The sequence below is a fragment of the Panthera tigris genome, chromosome C2 (assembly GCF_018350195.1).
Source record: "Panthera tigris isolate Pti1 chromosome C2, P.tigris_Pti1_mat1.1, whole genome shotgun sequence".
NCBI lineage: Eukaryota > Metazoa > Chordata > Mammalia > Carnivora > Felidae > Panthera > Panthera tigris.
In genome coordinates, this window is record NC_056668.1 from 80,889,292 (window position 1) to 80,905,976 (window position 16,685).

Genomic DNA, 16,685 nt, shown 5'->3' on the forward strand with positions numbered 1-16,685 from the left:
GCGAAAGTTGTTGTCTTCCAGCCTGCCCTCGCCTCTCACCTCCGAGACACACCTTCCCGCGGGCCCTGGCAGCCGCACTCTCACATCCGGTCCACCTTGCGCACACCCCTCTCCACGCTCTCTCACGGCCCCTCTCCCTCCCACGCCTGCAGCGGGCGGCCGCTCCCCCGCGCCCCCTCGTGCACTCCCACCCGCGGCCGGGGCGCGCCTTCCCCGCCCCGCCGCACGCCTGGCCTCCGCGCCGCGCCCGCCCGGGCTTCTGGCGCCCGGGAGCCCCAGCCCCGGGCCGCGACCCGCTTCCGCCCGCCCGGCGGGCGGCAGAAGCCAGGGTAGCCGCGCGGGGGGCGAGGGGCTCGGCTGCGCGGGGCGGGGAGGGGGCGCTCGCTCGCTCACTCTCGGCTGCGCACACGCCCGTACAAACTCTCACACAGACACACGCGGGGTGCGCTGCCGCCGCCCGCCGCTGCTCCTCCTCCCGCCACCGCCTTGAGAGGGAGAGAGAGGGAGGCAGAGAGAGCGCTTTGTCCGCGCGCCGCCGCCCGGCCCGGGACTCTGCCCCGAGGAGGCAGCCGCGCCGAGTCCCCGCCTCCGCCTCTGCCCCCGGGCGGGCCGGGCCGGCCGCGGTGGGGGGAGCCAGGCTGAGGGTGGGGGTGGGTGGCGGGCGGGCGGAGGGCGGGGAGGGGGGGCGGAGGAGGAGGAGGAGAGACGAGGGCAGCGGAGGAGGCGAGGAGCGCCGGGTACCGGGCCGGGGGAGCCGCGGGCTCTCGGGGAAGAGACGGATGATGAACAAGCTTTACATCGGGAACCTGAGCCCCGCCGTCACCGCCGACGACCTCCGGCAGCTCTTCGGGGACAGGAAGCTGCCCCTGGCGGGACAGGTCCTGCTCAAGTCCGGCTACGCCTTCGTGGACTACCCCGACCAGAACTGGGCCATCCGCGCCATCGAGACCCTCTCGGGTGAGCAGTCGCCGCTGCCCCCTCCCCCCGCCTCGCCCAGCTCAGGCCGGGACGGCGCCCGGAGGGAGGCCGAGCCCGGCGGGCGGCGCCCGGCGGGGGCTCCCGCGCCCGCACACTCACTTCCACGCACCAGACCCTCAACTCTCGCCGCCGGCCCGCTCCCGGGACGGCCCGCTCCCCTCCCCCCACCGCTCCGGATTCCCCCCTTGCCCTCCCAGCCGCAGCCCTGGGGCGACCCCCGTGCGGCTCCGAGGGTGCCTGGGGCTCGCTCGCTCTCTGGGGGCACCCCTCCTTCCCTATGCTCCCGGGCTGCTCTCCAGAGTTTCCCCACCCCCATCCTCAGAGAACCCCCGTTCCCTCTCTTCCCTGACCTTCGCGTCACCCCCTTTGTCAGGGACCCCCTTCCAATCCTGCATCTCTTTCTCTCTTGACCGGACCTTACCCCTATCCTTGCCTCGTGCCCGGGACCTCTCGCCCTCTGGCGTCCCCTGAGCCGCACTCTCCTTTGGAGCCCCCTCCCCACCTCGCCTCGCGGTCCCCCACTTTCGGCACCCCCTCGGCGCCACCCTGATGACCCCCTCCAAGGTTTCGGGACTCCCCCAACCCCAATCCCTGCACGACGGCACATCTCTCTCGGTCCTCTCCCGAACCTTAGTCCCCTCTCGCTCGTCTCTCAAGCGCTCCTATTTTTCTCTGAATTTTTTGTCCGATTTTATTGAGAAGAACTCGGGGCTGGGGGCTTTCCGCCGCCTGTCCCCCCGCCTCCCGCTCGGCCAGAAGCACCTTTTTACGAGGTGCCCTGTCTCAACTCGGTGGGGGCCCGGGCTGAGAACCGGGAAAGAGGCGACCGGGGGGCCCGCGAGAGCGCTGGAGCCCAGACGGGAGACGGAGAGCGACACACACACACTCGCGCGCGCGCGCACTCACCAACTCTCCCTCTCGCACACGCACCGCTCGGAGCCGCGCTCGCCCCAAGGCCGGGAGCCTGTGCCCCCCGAGCCCCGGCCCGGCGGAAGACCCTTCCCCACGGGTGCGCGGGGTGGGGGCGGGGCGGCGGCGAGGCCAAGGTGACACCCTGGAGCCGGCCGGGACTGGGCTCTCGCAGCTGCGGCCCCGGGGTGGGGGGAGGTGGGTGGGGGGCTTCGGTGCGTCTTCTCCGGGCCACCGGGTGGAGAAGTCAGGGAGGGGAGCGCAGCGGAGCCCTTGGGGCCCGGGTTAGCGGAATGGAGAGGTGGGGGCCGGGAGAGGAGCGGGGCCGCGCCAGCCCTGCAGCTTGAGTTTCAAATGAGCTCATCCTTTCAAATTGGCGCCGCTCTTTATTAAATTTGTTTTTCCGGTAATGCCACCCACAGCTATACCTGGGGTCGGATCCGGGCTCGCGCCCTTCCCACCTCGTCCCGAGACACGGGGCGCCCACCTTGCTTCCCACTGGCAACCAAGTTTGCCCAGCTCGAGCCCGGTAGGAGACCCCTTGAGGGCGCCCGAAGGCGGAGCCCGAGCGTGGAGTTCTGTGCGTGCCCCTCCTAGACCCCCGCCGGTTTGATCTAAGGAAGGTTCTGAGTGCTTTAATTTCTGTTTTAAAGGTAAAGTGGAATTGCATGGGAAAATCATGGAAGTTGATTACTCAGTCTCTAAAAAGCTCAGGTAAATATATTTTGCTTAGTTATTTTGTGATAGGGCTTAACGTATAAATACCACAGTACACTCAGTTTTTTTTAAATGTGCTTTTATAGTTAAAAAACTGCTTTTGTTTGTTTTGTTGGTGGAGATAACGCAGTTTAGAAAGTTAGATTTTTTACTTTCATTATATAAGGTGTTTACTGTACTTGGAAAATATCTGGTGCCTTATTGGGGGGTGGGGGGTGGCGAACTCTAGCTGTGTGAAATTCGCTGGGACCGTTAAACTTGTTTATCAAAACTTGCCTCCCACCCCTCACTCCCACCCCTACCCCCAGCACAGTGGCTACAAATGCTTGTCAAGACTTCCTGTGAGATGTTAAGAGTAAATATTTACTTTGTCAACTAAATTGCTTAACTAAACTTCGCGATTAATTAGTTTTCTTTTTTAGATAGCTTAATGTTGAATAATAAAATAATTCAGTAAGAGGTCAGTATTTTGCATAGCACTGTAAAGAAGTGGGTTGTTTGGAATGGGTGGCAGTTAAAAAGCCAGACTTTTTTAGTCCCTGAGACTACTGAATATTGCTTCTGAGCGTTTTGTTGTTGTTGTTGTTGTTGTTGTTGCTTTTGAGATATGTTTGAAGCTAAACAAGTATCTCTATGAGTTCTGTAGCTACATTTAAGGGCACTGTTGTTAATGAAGGAGTAAAGAATTTTGTGGAAGTTGGATTTCTCCACAGTGATTTGCCTGCAAGAGAAATATCTCTGTGAGGAGAGAATGAGGGAGAACATCTTTGTTTAAAGCTTATTGTGGACTTTAAATTGGGCCCCTTTATTACTCATTCTAGATTTTTTTTTTTCTTCTCCCATGTGTTGTAACTTAGTTTATATCCCGTTCACATACATTTCTTCACCATTAGTCATTAAGTAGCTGGATTGAAAACTTTTAAGTCTTTGATTTGCCACCTTTACATTTTCTGATACTCAATAGTGCAACCACTTACTTGATTTTTGCCAGGATTGAATAGATTCTAAAACAAACCATAATAATTTTATAAATACTTAGATGTTTTGTTGAAGAGGTTTTAAAGAACTGTGGGCTCATTTTCAGATACTTTTATTTTAACTAAGCAACAGAATATCTTCTTTGAAAATGATTGTGGCGTATCAGAAAGCTTATGCCTTTAAAAAAAGGCAAAAGTTATGATTTTCAGTTTCAAATGAAATATAAAGCTAGTTTTTCTCTCTAGGAACAGATGTAATGTGTAGCTGATTGGTTTTTCAGTTAACTCTTCTAAATTTGTATACTTCTATATATATATGTGTGTGTACTTTTTTTTTACCTGAGAAATCCAAGTTGAAGCTTTCTGATGTATTAAGTATTTATTAAGAAATTTAAATCACTCATCTTTTACAACACTTGAAAATTTGATGAAAATATTGAACAAGGTTTGAAAGAACCACCTAAAACATTTGAAGGGCTATTATTCTATAAATGCCTAATTCTATTGGCTGTATAGCTGTTCTGAGTCCTTTTTTGGGTTATAATTAATAAAAAAAAAATCACTAGAATTTTAACTTTGGTGAGTTGGTGTCTCATTTCATGTTATGAAGTGCATTATCTCATGTTGCAATGTAAGTAAAATACTAATTTAAAGTTACTAACATCTCCTAAGACTTCTCACAAGTATACTTCTTCTAAACTTTTTCTTTCAAAATGCAGGAGTTATTTGCTGTTAGCCAGAGTGTCATTTAACTAATTTTGTTGTGTTTATGTAAGAGTTCAGAATTAAAAGCATGTCCCCAATTTTTAGTATTAGTTAAATAAAGAACAAACTAGGACTTAAACAGCCTTATTAGTACAAGATTTCTTTGAACATGTGGGCAATATAAAATACCTAGGAGGTAGATTAAAATGCGCTGTGTATGATTCACTACACTGAGGACGTCTGACATACCAAATGTATGCATAAGCTGCTGTTTTAGAGGGTTGCATCATTTCTGATTGGATGGCTTTACTCTTTTTTTTTCCCCCTTTACTTTATTGGTTTAAAATGCAGGAATTAGTTACTTGTTCTGCAGGCTAAGGGAGAGATGTCTAATGACTGGTGTTGTGTACTGAGCTCAGACCCCTGGGATGAAGCAGCTGTATGTTCTCATGTACAGGGCACTACCACGGTGCTGGCTTTCAAAAAGCAGGGTACTGTGACATTTGAAACCAAAGCTTTTATGTTATATGGTGACTATTTTGGTGTTCCTTTGTTGCATTTCCATGAAATTTAACAAGTTAGAAGCAAATTTGTCAGCGTTAAGTCAGTTCTATATGTGGTTTTTGTGTTAGTTGAAGTGAAAATGTGAAGAAAACAATTCATCCTCATTGCTTGCTTACTTAAAAATCATTCAACAACTGAGTGCTCATTTTCTTTATATTGTTCTGATTTCTTTCTGCTCTCAGGAATGAGTTTTAATATTTACATTCCAAATAGACTTTTTAAAGCTAATGATAATTTGGGAGGAGATGTTTTTATCTTAAGTTATGAAATTATTGGCATGCCATTTGCTTACCAATTGGGTCTTTTGTTAAATGTCATTCTAGCATCATTTTATATGTGCTATTATAGTAGACAGACTATATAACCATTATATTCTCAGGGTCATCAGAAGTAGAAGACTCTTGTTTTTTTTTTTTTCTTTTTGGCACATGTGTTTCATTCTTATTAGATGCAAATTATTGTAATGTAAATCATAGACACACCACCTATTTTTTACTTTCTAAGTTGGTTTCAGGCTCTGCTGAATAAAAATCTTTGGATCTTTTTTCTCTATTCATATTTCTTGGTAGTGTATATGAATCAAAGATTGCTTAAAGAGGAAGAAACTGGAAATTGGTTTAAAAATCTGTTAAAAGTTGTGGGAAATGCCTTGACAGAAATTTCATTTTTCATGTTGACTTTTTAGTTGGAAAAAAATATATATGTACATGTCTGTATATGTACCTACACACTTGCACACGCATACACACACACACACACACACACACGCGCGCGCGCACCCACATCACATATATTGTTTGGAGCTAGAACGTACGCTAACCTGAATGTGCTTTGTAACTAAAGTTGAATGATTCTGTGAGAAACAAAACTTTCAAAAATGTGATTTCTGCCCACTGCTAGGAAGTAACCAAGTGGTGTAGACATGCTTTCACTGAGATGGTGTGAATACTATGAGATAGTGTAGGAAAAAGCTATGAATTTGTCTTTCATGAGTTAAAAATCAGTAATTGTGTTGTCTCCAATGCAAATGAATTCAGTCTCCTATAGGAATGTTAAAGAAAACAGTATCTCAATTGTATTTTGCTTGTATGTACTACATTGTGTATAGTTGAATTAAATACCAAAAAGAAAAAAAAAAAACAAAACAAAAACAAAAAAAACCCATCCAACCTCAATCCCTTCCTGCAACAAAGGCTTTTGCTGCATCAATTTTTAATTTTGAAAAGATTTTTTTTAGGTTAAAATTATATGGTAGGCTTCTATTTAAAGAATTTGTTGAATTAAAAATTGATGCCTGAATTTAATTAAATAGATTCCATGTGTGGATATAATGTATATTAATATAAAATACATGTCAAACTGTAAGATAACTTTAATTTGGCTTTGAGTTGGACATTACATTTCCCATTTTAAAAAAAGCTAATAATTTTTTCATATGGTTCTAGGCTATGCCATAAACAATTACACATTTTTGTAACCTTTAAGAGATAAGTATTAGAATTAAAATAGAAGCAATAAAAAAAACAGTTGATAATTCAGGTGGTAGTGTAGGTTTAAAATTCAAGCTTACAAATATTAAAAAACTGGTCATTTGATGTTTTTACCTTATTTAGTTAAATATTAAAAGCCACTGAAATCTACAAATCAAAATAGTTTTTATGTACTGCTTGATTTTCCAATTTGTCAAATTCATCTCCATTTTAAATTTGTATTGTAGCAATTTATGAAAGTTTTAAATGGCTACATAAACATTAATTCTAAAAGGTGATTTGGTGATATGTGATGCATTTGTCAAATTGTGTTTTTTAAAATAATATTTCCTTGTAATTATGGCTGGGTATAAGATGACCAGTAAGGGATGGTCTCAAAGTTTTATTTTTTATTATTTCAACCTGAGATTACATAAAGATGAGAGAAGATTAGTAATATTTGTGTAGCACCTTTTATACGTAATGATATAATGTATTTTCTTTAAGAAGAGTTTTTATAAAGGACATTAGGCAGTTTGGAACTAATTGCATATCAAAATCAACATTTCACTATTTTGAGTAAATGTTTTTATTTTATGGAGGTTGATCCAGTTTTTCAAGTGGGGGGGTATGTAAATGATGTTGAAATGTGCATAAAAGGATAGGAACTTGGGCACATTTATTAAAAGTCAAAACTATGAAACTCAGATTTCTACAGGAACTATTTACACATATTTGATACTTCTCAGCTTTCTAAATATTTGCTGTCTATCGCTGAATCACTCTTCCAAGTCTTCTAATGGAATTCTCAAAAGTAGATGAGCAATTGGTCAGTTGTGAGAGGATATTATTTGAGCTAAGTGTGTCATCTCTGTGATTCAGTGGGGTGTGTGCACATGGGTGTCTGTGTGCGTGTGTGCTTTGTGGGGGACAGTAGTTTCAGACAGATGGCATCAGGAGGGAAGAGAAGGAAATCTTTAACTGAGCAACGATTGCTCTGGATTTCAGTCTTGACAGGGCAAATGAAAATTGCTAGGTGTTTGAACTTTGTGACAAAGGGAATCAGTATTTGCTTTGAGTGATGCATGACTCTTATAGGTGCTTAACCTTGTGGAAGCCAGGGCTCAGGTACCTGTGTGGCTTCTTCAGTGAGCTTGCTGCTGGGAGGACCATCCAATGCACAATCTATTCTTCCTTTCTTTTGCTTGGATATCCCTTCTCACTAGTAGAGTTAGTTAGCTCAGTGACTCTGTGAAGGCTCTGATGATCTATAAGCCATTTTTATAAATGCTAGAAAATTAAAGATTTGAGTATGCATTTTCACTTAGGAATTCTATACTGTGGAAGACAGTAGATTATTTTACATAACAAGTACTCTGACGGAATCAATTTCATTAGAAGCATAGTATTAGACTGGTTTCTTTGGAGACTTAAAAAAGTTGAACTATAAGTTTCAAAATATATTTTTAAAAATTCCACTTAGATGCCACCAACGTGTCTTCATTGTTCTTTTCTGCGTTGAAGAACAGAGTAGTGTGACTTGGCTGAGCCGGTTTTTTAAACCAGTTTCCTAAATCTTTTAGTCAAAAGCATCATGTCTCAAAAGTTATGATTGACTTCTTAATTTGAAGGATGGGATAGTTCTGTTGAACAAAACATGCCCAAATAGTTTATTAGTCAAAGTTTATCCTTTTTACACTGAAATTCAAGTCCAATTACTTTGGGTAGTCATTCAAAACACTATCACTGAAGAAAAACATAGTAGCAAATAAACAACAAACACCTACTAGTAAAGATAACAGTGCTTCCTCCCAGTTATCATCATTAAAATATTTTAAAAAATCTTTTACTTTATAATTTAACTTCATGCTTACAAAGTTATAATTTTCATTTGGTGGCATGGACTCTATGGGTTCTATTTTGGGCAGCAAAATTGCAGAGTGCTCAAAGCATTATTTTTAAGGTTTTTCTTTTCCTGTTTTGATCATGTACTTTGGTCTTTCCATAAAATAGTGAAGAAAAATTATTTTCTTTTATAGAAAAATTCAGATTCTGTTGTGCTTTGGCTTCTAAAGATGAGGGAGAATATAGTAATTATTTCTTTAATTTGGTGTAAAGTTTGGTGGCATATGGAGGTAAAGATTAAGTAGACCAGAGAAAATGGATGCTTTTGCACTCATAGCAGGCAGTCAAATCTAAAAGCTAACCCAGCTAACCCATCATTTAATAGATATATGTCTCCTTCCCAAGCCTCTATTTCTCACTGCATAATAAGGTTGCATTTTTGAGATACATTTTGTTCATTTATTCCTGGATTTCCTTGCTATTTATCTGTTCTATACTTTATTCTGAAGATGTGAACATTAGTTAGAATTGTTTACTCTCAAGAACATTTCATAAAAGAGGTGTTTTAATAAGTCCAATAAATGAAAAGAGTTCTGATGCATATTTTAGACTTTCTGATATTTACCTATATCATAAGAAATGTTGTTACCTAATGACCAGGAAAATATGCATAGGACCATTGCAGTGAGAATAGTATTTTCAGTTTTTCTCATTATCATATAATTAATGTGTGCCTTAGGGGGAAGCTTCGATTTTTAATTTTTGTTTTAAATGTGCTCAGAAAGGTGGTTTCATGATTCCATGCGTTGATATGTGAATAATGCTATTGTTATCTCAGAGAGATACACATATTTTTTATGGGCCTGCATCTTATATTCATATAATACTGATGATGTCCCAGCCTCTTCACATTATTTCATTTATTCCAAATAATTATGGGAAGAAGATGGGACAATTAATATCATCCCCTTTTTCAGATGAGGAAACTTAGTTTCAGAGAAATTTAATAATTTGCCTGAGGACACATACCCATTAAATAGTAAAGCTAGGGCTAGATCCTAGTCTTCTGATCCTCAGTCCACAGTGCTGAGACTTTTTTTTCTTCACTTGTTTAAATTAAAAAAGTCAATCTAAGTGTTGTATGGTTCAAAAGGTGCCATTCAAGAGTAATGGAAATAACTGAAAATAGATTTGTTTGTGAATGACCCTTTGCAACAATCTTACTCTTACATCATTCTGAATGATCTGTACTTTGTTATTTTTTTTAGGAAAAAAATAATTAGAACAGTCAATTTAAACATTAACAGCAGCATTACCTCCTTTTATCACCATGTTTGCCCATAGACAGAAATGGGGTTGGATTTTACTGTTGTTGTTACATTGCTTTTTTCAGTGGCTGCATTCCTTGTGTTAAGAAATAGAACACTGCCAGGGAAGATGTATCTCTCGACATCTTGAGCCGCACGCATTAGGCAGTGAGCTGTAGCCCTGGTTAAGACTAGAAGCCATGTGGAAAAGGAAAGTCTAGCTTAGGGAATTGCTTGGGTGGGTTTTTCCCAGGTTTTAACCAACCCATTGCTGGAGATCAGGACTGTGTTCTGGTTTGTTTTCCTGGTAACTGTCAGATCTTTCCCTAGATTTGGTGTTTCTCTGCTTCAGTTTCTGTACAGAATCTGGCCTTTGGCTTCTCCGTGGGGATGGAATGAGTATTAGTAGGACAGCATCCATGAGGTTTTCAGAGTTCCTCATTAATGACATAATCACTCAAAAACATATACTAAATAAGCATGTTAGGTACAGTCCATTTCCCCTTAATTGTAAATTTTTCCTGTATTTATCCTCTTGTTTCCTTTAACTGTTTTGTGCTATCATATTTATATGGTGGTGGAGGGAGGAAGGCATGATCAAGAAAACAATAGGTGAAAAGATTATTTTCAACCCCCCCCCCCCCCATTTCTTTAAGTTAGTATAGTCTGGTGTAGGGTGTTGCATGTTCTGTGCACTTCTGACTTGGAAAATGGGCGAAGGAAGGTAACTAGTAGTTAAAAAGCAGCTCGAAGGGTGGGTGATGTGTATTGAGGAGGGCACCTTTTGGGATGAGCACTAGGTGTTGTATGGAAACCAGTCTGACAATAAATTTCATATATTGAAAAAAAATAAAATAAAATAAAAAGCAGCTCTTGTCTTAGGTGCTACACCAGGCCTTCTGTGTATCTTATTTTATCCTCACCACAGCCGGGGAAGATCTGTACCTCATCCCTTTTACAGATAGGGCTGTGAAGCTTCTGACTCAAAAGCAGCCCCTCCTTTCACCTGACAAAACCTGCTTGCTTCAAAGAAGCAGTGGCCCTATTGCCTTTCCTGCCTCCTAATTGGAACATAGTAACAGCACTACTCCTCCAGCAGGAGCTGTGATAATGTTTGCATAGGTCACAGGGTAACTTTGTATATTTTTCCCAATGCAGAACAAAAAAATCTACATGTATACAACAGATATGCTGAGGAAGATAAGAGGCTGAAGTCCACTATATATTTAATTTAATATAATTGAGAAACAACTGAAAATGTTAGTCATAATTGGAGGGCACTTTCTGAAGTAGTCTTACTGTAGGGGCATTAGTAATTATAAAAGATAGATGTTTTAAAAAATCATTGTGGCTGAAAATGAAGTGTAAAAAAAACCAAGACATAATGTGTATGCATTGTGGGGAGAGGTCTGTATTCATGCCTTTGGCTCAAGTATATTTTCTTAAATCCTGAAAAATACAGCCTTTTTTGTCTAGGACCTAGAATGTTGCACAAAGTTTGGCATGCTTTCATTTTTATCTGTACATAAAAATGGCTTAGAGAAGGAAAATGGGGGATTCTCACAAATTGCTTTTCATAAGATGATTCATCTTATTAACATTAGAAAATTTTAAACCTTTTTGACACATGAAAACAGTGAAAGCACAAGGAGTAGGAAGATCTATATGTTCTTTTTGATACAATATTGAAACCTACTATACAGTACATTGGTGACTTTGTTTTAGGTAAACAAGGTGGAAGTTACAATCATACTGTCAATGAAATAGATATGCAAGAGTTGTGCATCTAGATTTAGATGTTATTTTTTTGATAACATAACTTTATGAACTTAATTATAATTAAAAATAAAAATAATGACTTTTCTCAGTCAAGAACCTCTAATAGAGCTTAAAATGTTATCAGAGAAGACCTTTCTATTAACTTGCTACCTCTTCTCTTTACTCTTTCTTTGCCTTCAAAAAGCACACCAAAAAAAAAAAAAAAAAAGGTAATTGAACGGGGATTCTGTGGACAGGTTAACCTCAAGCCAATTCACAAAATAGAAGATACTTTGAAAAAGCTCATGTGAGGACAGGCTGTAACTAACTGTGTTATATGGAGACCTTTTACTTGAGTCCCTCCTGATCTTTGTGATTTTAACAATGCATATTTGAGAAATGAATGTTTTCCTTGTCATTGTGTGGATAAGATTTTGGAGTAAAATGTGCATCTTTGAGAGAGTAGGAGATAGAAGATTAGACAGTTTAACACTGAAAAAAAAAATGCACTTTAACCTCTTCAGTTAGAAAGAAAGAAAGGAGGAGGGAGGAAAGGAAGGAGGACAGGAGATAGGCAGCCATAGGAACACAGGTGACTGAGTGGACAGTGTCATGTAGCTTGTTCATTCTCTAATTCCAGAGCATGGGGAAAGACTGGTACTCACTGATAGTGTGTACAAGACAGTAAGTGATTCCAGCGGTGACAGCAGGACTGGAAATCTCACGCAATTTGTTCTTTTCTTTGACATTTAAAAACTCTAGGAGTATGTGGCTGGCTTGCCCCACAAAAGGTTTTGCATTTCTTTCTATGAGGCCCTGTACTGGCCACTTCCTCTCTCTCTCTCATTCTCCTTCCTCTTTGCATTTCTGTGAGGATGGCTGGGCAGGGCTGGAAGGTGCTTGGTTTGTAGGCCTGCCTCCAGCTGAGTGCCCCCTAGGTGGCTGGGTTTGGGGAAGCCAGGAAGGCATGTGTGCGCTTGCTCAGTGTGTTGGAATGTATGGGTTCTGTGGCATATGCTTACCCGGAAAGTGCAGCAGGCAGGCAGACAGACAGACAGACAGGCGCACACACACACACACACACACACCACACACACACACACCCCACACACCCCCCACACACACCCCACACACCCCCCACACACACCCCACACACACATTCCTCAGTGGTAGTGGGGGTCAAATGTTGGCTTTTTGTGAGGAGTTGAAAGTTTGGGAAGGAATTTCCCAGTGTTGAAAGTTTGGGCTACTTTCCCGCCCCACTAAAGTGCGATTGTATTTATTCTTTGTAAAGGGAAAACATCTTGGGGTGCCTGGGTGGCTCAATTGGTTGGGCGTCCAACTTCGGCTCAGATTGTGATCTCGTGGTTTGTGGGTTTGAACCCCGCATCGAGCTCTGCACTAACAGCTCAGAGCCTGGAGCCTGCTTTGGATTCTGTGTCTCCCTCTCTGCCCCTTCCCCGCTCACACTGTGTATCTCTCTCTCTCTCTCTCTCAAATAAATAAACATTAAAAAAAATAAAGGGAAACCTTTTTTGTTGTTTTTTATTTTTTGAATACTGTTGAAGGATAGAAAAAAAATTTGTGGATGCATAAATAATCTGGCCCTTCTCCTAGATCTAGATGTACTCTTTCCTCCTTTCTCTTCATACTAATAGTAATGTCTTTGAATAAAGGACACTGAATTTTTAAAATAAGCTTTTGAAAACTTTGAGTTGTGCTGCTGCTAAAGATGATAAAATCAAGGATCTTTAGAAACCAAGTTTTAAGCTCAGAAACGTAGGATTTAGTCTCCCTCTGAAGGAGTAGATACTCCTCAACCGAAATACTAGTTGGTGAATATTATTTTTATTTGTTTGCCCTTAATATTTTTTTTTAAAAATTTTTTAACGTTTATTTATTTTTGAGACAGAGGGAGACAGAGCATGAACAGGGGAGGGTCAGAGAGAGGGAGACACAGAATCCGAAACAGGCTCCAGGCTCTGAGCTGTCAGCACAGAGCCTGACGCGGGGCTCGAACTCACGGACCGCGAGATCATGACCTGAGCCGAAGTCAGCCGCTTAACCGACTGAGCCACCCAGGCGCCCCTGCCCCTTAATATTTTTAAAAACTTACATTCGTTTTTTTATTCACAAAAAGTTTGAGATGACAGAAGTGCTGGTTACTCAATTATTTTAAATAAAGGAGGTAGGGATTTAATTTTATGAAGTAGGTAAGTGAAACCAACGTTTTGTTTTAAGGGTTCTAAAAGATTGGGAACAGGTGGTTTGTTCTAATATAATTCTTTTTACATCTTAGGAGATTTGCCAGGGAAGAGTTAGCTCTTTGGCTCATTGATTTTTGTATTAATGGTTTGCTGTGCATGTCTGTTTCAATAATGATTTCAAAACAACAATTTTGATATTGAAAATTTGTGGCTTTAGTTCAAATGTAATGATTATGGTGAAGATGTTAACACTACAGCCTTAAAAATTTCCAAGCCAAAGTGCTTTTATTCCTTATGGCAGTACTTTTAACAGTATGTTCCACAAAGCCTTAGGATTCTGAGGAGATGTCAAATTTATGGGAAGGAAGGAGTGGACAATGTACCTGGGAGACCCTGGCTTCTTAACTACTTTCAATCAGAACACAGCTACATTCATTGCTGTTTTATATATTGGAGTTCAGTCTAGAATTGGGTTCAGAAAATGGATTTGCCACTTTGAGAAATAGTTTGAAAGTTATCTGTCATATAATATATAATTTTGGGCCTTGAATCCATTCCTTGTTCAGGCATTCCCGAAGATCCAAAGCTCTTTCTTGAGGAAAGTTTAGACCCTACCTTTGCTACTTCTGAATCTACTTTCTGTGGAATGGCCTGTCACTTTTGCTTTAGTAACAAATGTTTGTTTTGCCAACTGCATGCCAGACTACTAAATCTTTGGATTTTTCTATAATCAATAGCATAGAATGTTTGCCTGTCAGGAACTTTCTAGGGAACTCCTTGGCCAGTGGTTGCACTCCGGTTCTCAACAGAGCCATTAGCGTCAACTGACTTTGTTGAGTGATGGGTCTAGTAACATGGGATCCACTCACTCATCAACAACAAGTTTTTGCTTCAGGAGGTCCAAGCAGGTTGGCCCACCTGCCTCTTCTTCAAGCAGAGCATCCCTACTTGATATGGTATCAAGCAAGGTATATGGTGTGGTTCTAGGTATGAAGCAGTGATCTTCAAAATATTTTCGACTGGTGTGAATGGACTCCTAAGAAGTCAGAAAGGACATAAACCATTATACTCTAATACATCCTTGCACAGTATCAGTTCTGCATGCATGAGTCTTGTTCAAAAACAGGATGTTACTTCAAACAATATATATTATTCTCTCAGTGATTTCTTAACCTGTGATCAAGGACTCTTGGGGGCAGTCCTTAAAGTCCTTGGACTTTGCTTTCTGTGTTATTTAAAGAGCCTCTTAGATGGTTTTCATGCTGAGAGAGAGAGAGAGAGAGAGAGAGAGAGAGTGTGAGAGAGAGACAGACAGACAGACATGCACATGGAGGCTTTCCCCTCTGAGCTCTGCTCTTTGCCCTGTACTCCATTGTTCCAGCTTCCTGAAAACTGGTCTTCGAAGATTGCTGATGTCACATCATATATCCAAGTTTTGTTGTAAGACTGTTACAAGAAACCACCATATATTTACCGGGATCCACACTCAAATACTGGCAGGTGATATAAGGGGTAGTGAGGGGAGGGGTTTCTATGAAGTACAGGATGGCTATCTCTTCAGTGGGCTTCAGCCAGCTACTACCATGTGGAAATGTAAGGCCAGTGTTCTCAAACCTGGTTTTTCAAAAGAAGCTGGAAGTCAGAGTTCTTATGTTAAATATTGGCAACAATTCAAACATTTTTGTAGATACTGTGAGGGTCAAAAAGATGATAACTTGTGGGTTGAAGCTGGCCCATGGCTTGCTGGTTTGCAGTCTCTGCCCATGAAAATCTGCAACTTCTGTAAAATACTGTTGAAGACTCTCTCCATTATGTTTAGTATCTCCTACCCTTAAGGCTTGTCTGGGAGTGAGAGGGAAAAGTTCTTCTCTTCATAAACTGGTTAAACTTGTATGTCTTATCTAATGATGATGATGGCTCTTTGGGAGCTCATTTGCAGCAACCATCCTTAGTCTAGTTAGTTTTCTGGAATAATTTTTTTCCATTATAAAGTACCTTATACTTTTGGGGCGCCTGGGTGGCTCAGTCGGTTAAGCGTCTGACTTTGGCTCAGGTCATGATCTCACGGTCCGTGAGTTTGAGCCCCGCGTCGGGCTCTGTGCTGACCGCTCAGAGCCTGGAGCCTGTTTCAGATTCTGTGTCTCCCTCTCTCTCTGACCCTCCCCCGTTCATGCTCTGTCTCTCTCTGTCTCAAAAATAAATAAATGTTAAAAAAATTTTTTTAAATAAAAAAATAAAGTACCTTATACTTTTAATTTTATGTAATAATTTATTGTGTTTCTGTTATATTAAATCATCTGAAATCCTTTTTTTTTTTTAATGTTCATTTTTGAGAGAAAGAGAGAGACAGCACTAGCAGGGGAGGGGCAGAGAGAGAGGGAGACACAGAATCCGAAGCAGGCTTCAGGCTCCGAGCTGTCAGTAGGTCACAGGGCTCGAACCCACGAACCGTGAGATCACGACCTGAGCCGAAGTCAGGCGCTCAACCAACTGAACCACTCAGGCACCCCTGAAATCCTTTTGTAAATTTAGAATGTATGTATGCTGAATATGTGACAATCTTAGTTTAATGTATATGCTATTTCATAATGCCTGTTCATGAGAAAAAATTAGTCCCTGTTTTCCTATAATTGGAGGAACATATTTCCACATAAGTTTCAATTATACACTCTCCAGTTAAACACTGGGCCAACTATAGGTAATGTTTTAAACCACTTTCTAAGAAAATATGATTCTCATATGTCTGGCAAACATTTTTTTAAGTAAGAACTTGAGTTCTGCCTCCAAGTGAACATCTAGGATAAGGCAGGTAGTTTTAAAGCATAGAGTGTACTTGGCAGGAAAATTCAGTGGTGAAAAGTAGGGCTTTTAAATATTTTGAAAAATGTTTTGGTTACTCTTGCACTTTCTTGTATTTAAGTTGACAAAATTGAAAGCCATATAGATGCTGCTTCTAGGTCCGGGGTGCAGTAAATACTCATTAAGGCCAAAGTAAATGAAAACTACCAGTTACCTAAGGGACCTTACCAAAAAAAGCCAAAAAACAGACAAAACCACCACAAAACAAAAAAGCTGCTAGGACAGTTGGATTAGCATTTTAAAAATGTGTCTTTTTATTCTAAAACTTACATGAATGAAATAGCTCATTAGCAGTCACTATAATGGTGAGGTAAGTATATGTCTTGGAGAATGTGAGTTCTCAGTTCATCTATGGTAAGGCACAATAGAGTGACATGTAGGTGTCTGGGA

At 41.6% G+C, this 16,685-nt stretch overlaps 1 protein-coding gene across 4 annotated transcripts in view; it reads left to right on the plus strand.

The window, feature by feature from the left end:
* Positions 1–717: 717 nt before the first annotated feature.
* The window catches only part of IGF2BP2 (insulin like growth factor 2 mRNA binding protein 2), a 156,664-nt gene continuing 140,696 nt past the window's right edge, over positions 718–16,685 (plus strand). For all 4 annotated transcript variants that reach the window (XM_042998598.1, XM_042998600.1, XM_042998599.1 and 1 more), the window contains exons 1-2: positions 718–957; positions 2,541–2,601. In XM_042998598.1, coding sequence (XP_042854532.1) covers positions 780–957; positions 2,541–2,601 — 239 coding nt within the window. In that variant the 5' untranslated portion in view covers positions 718–779. The remainder of the gene's footprint in view (positions 958–2,540; positions 2,602–16,685) is intronic.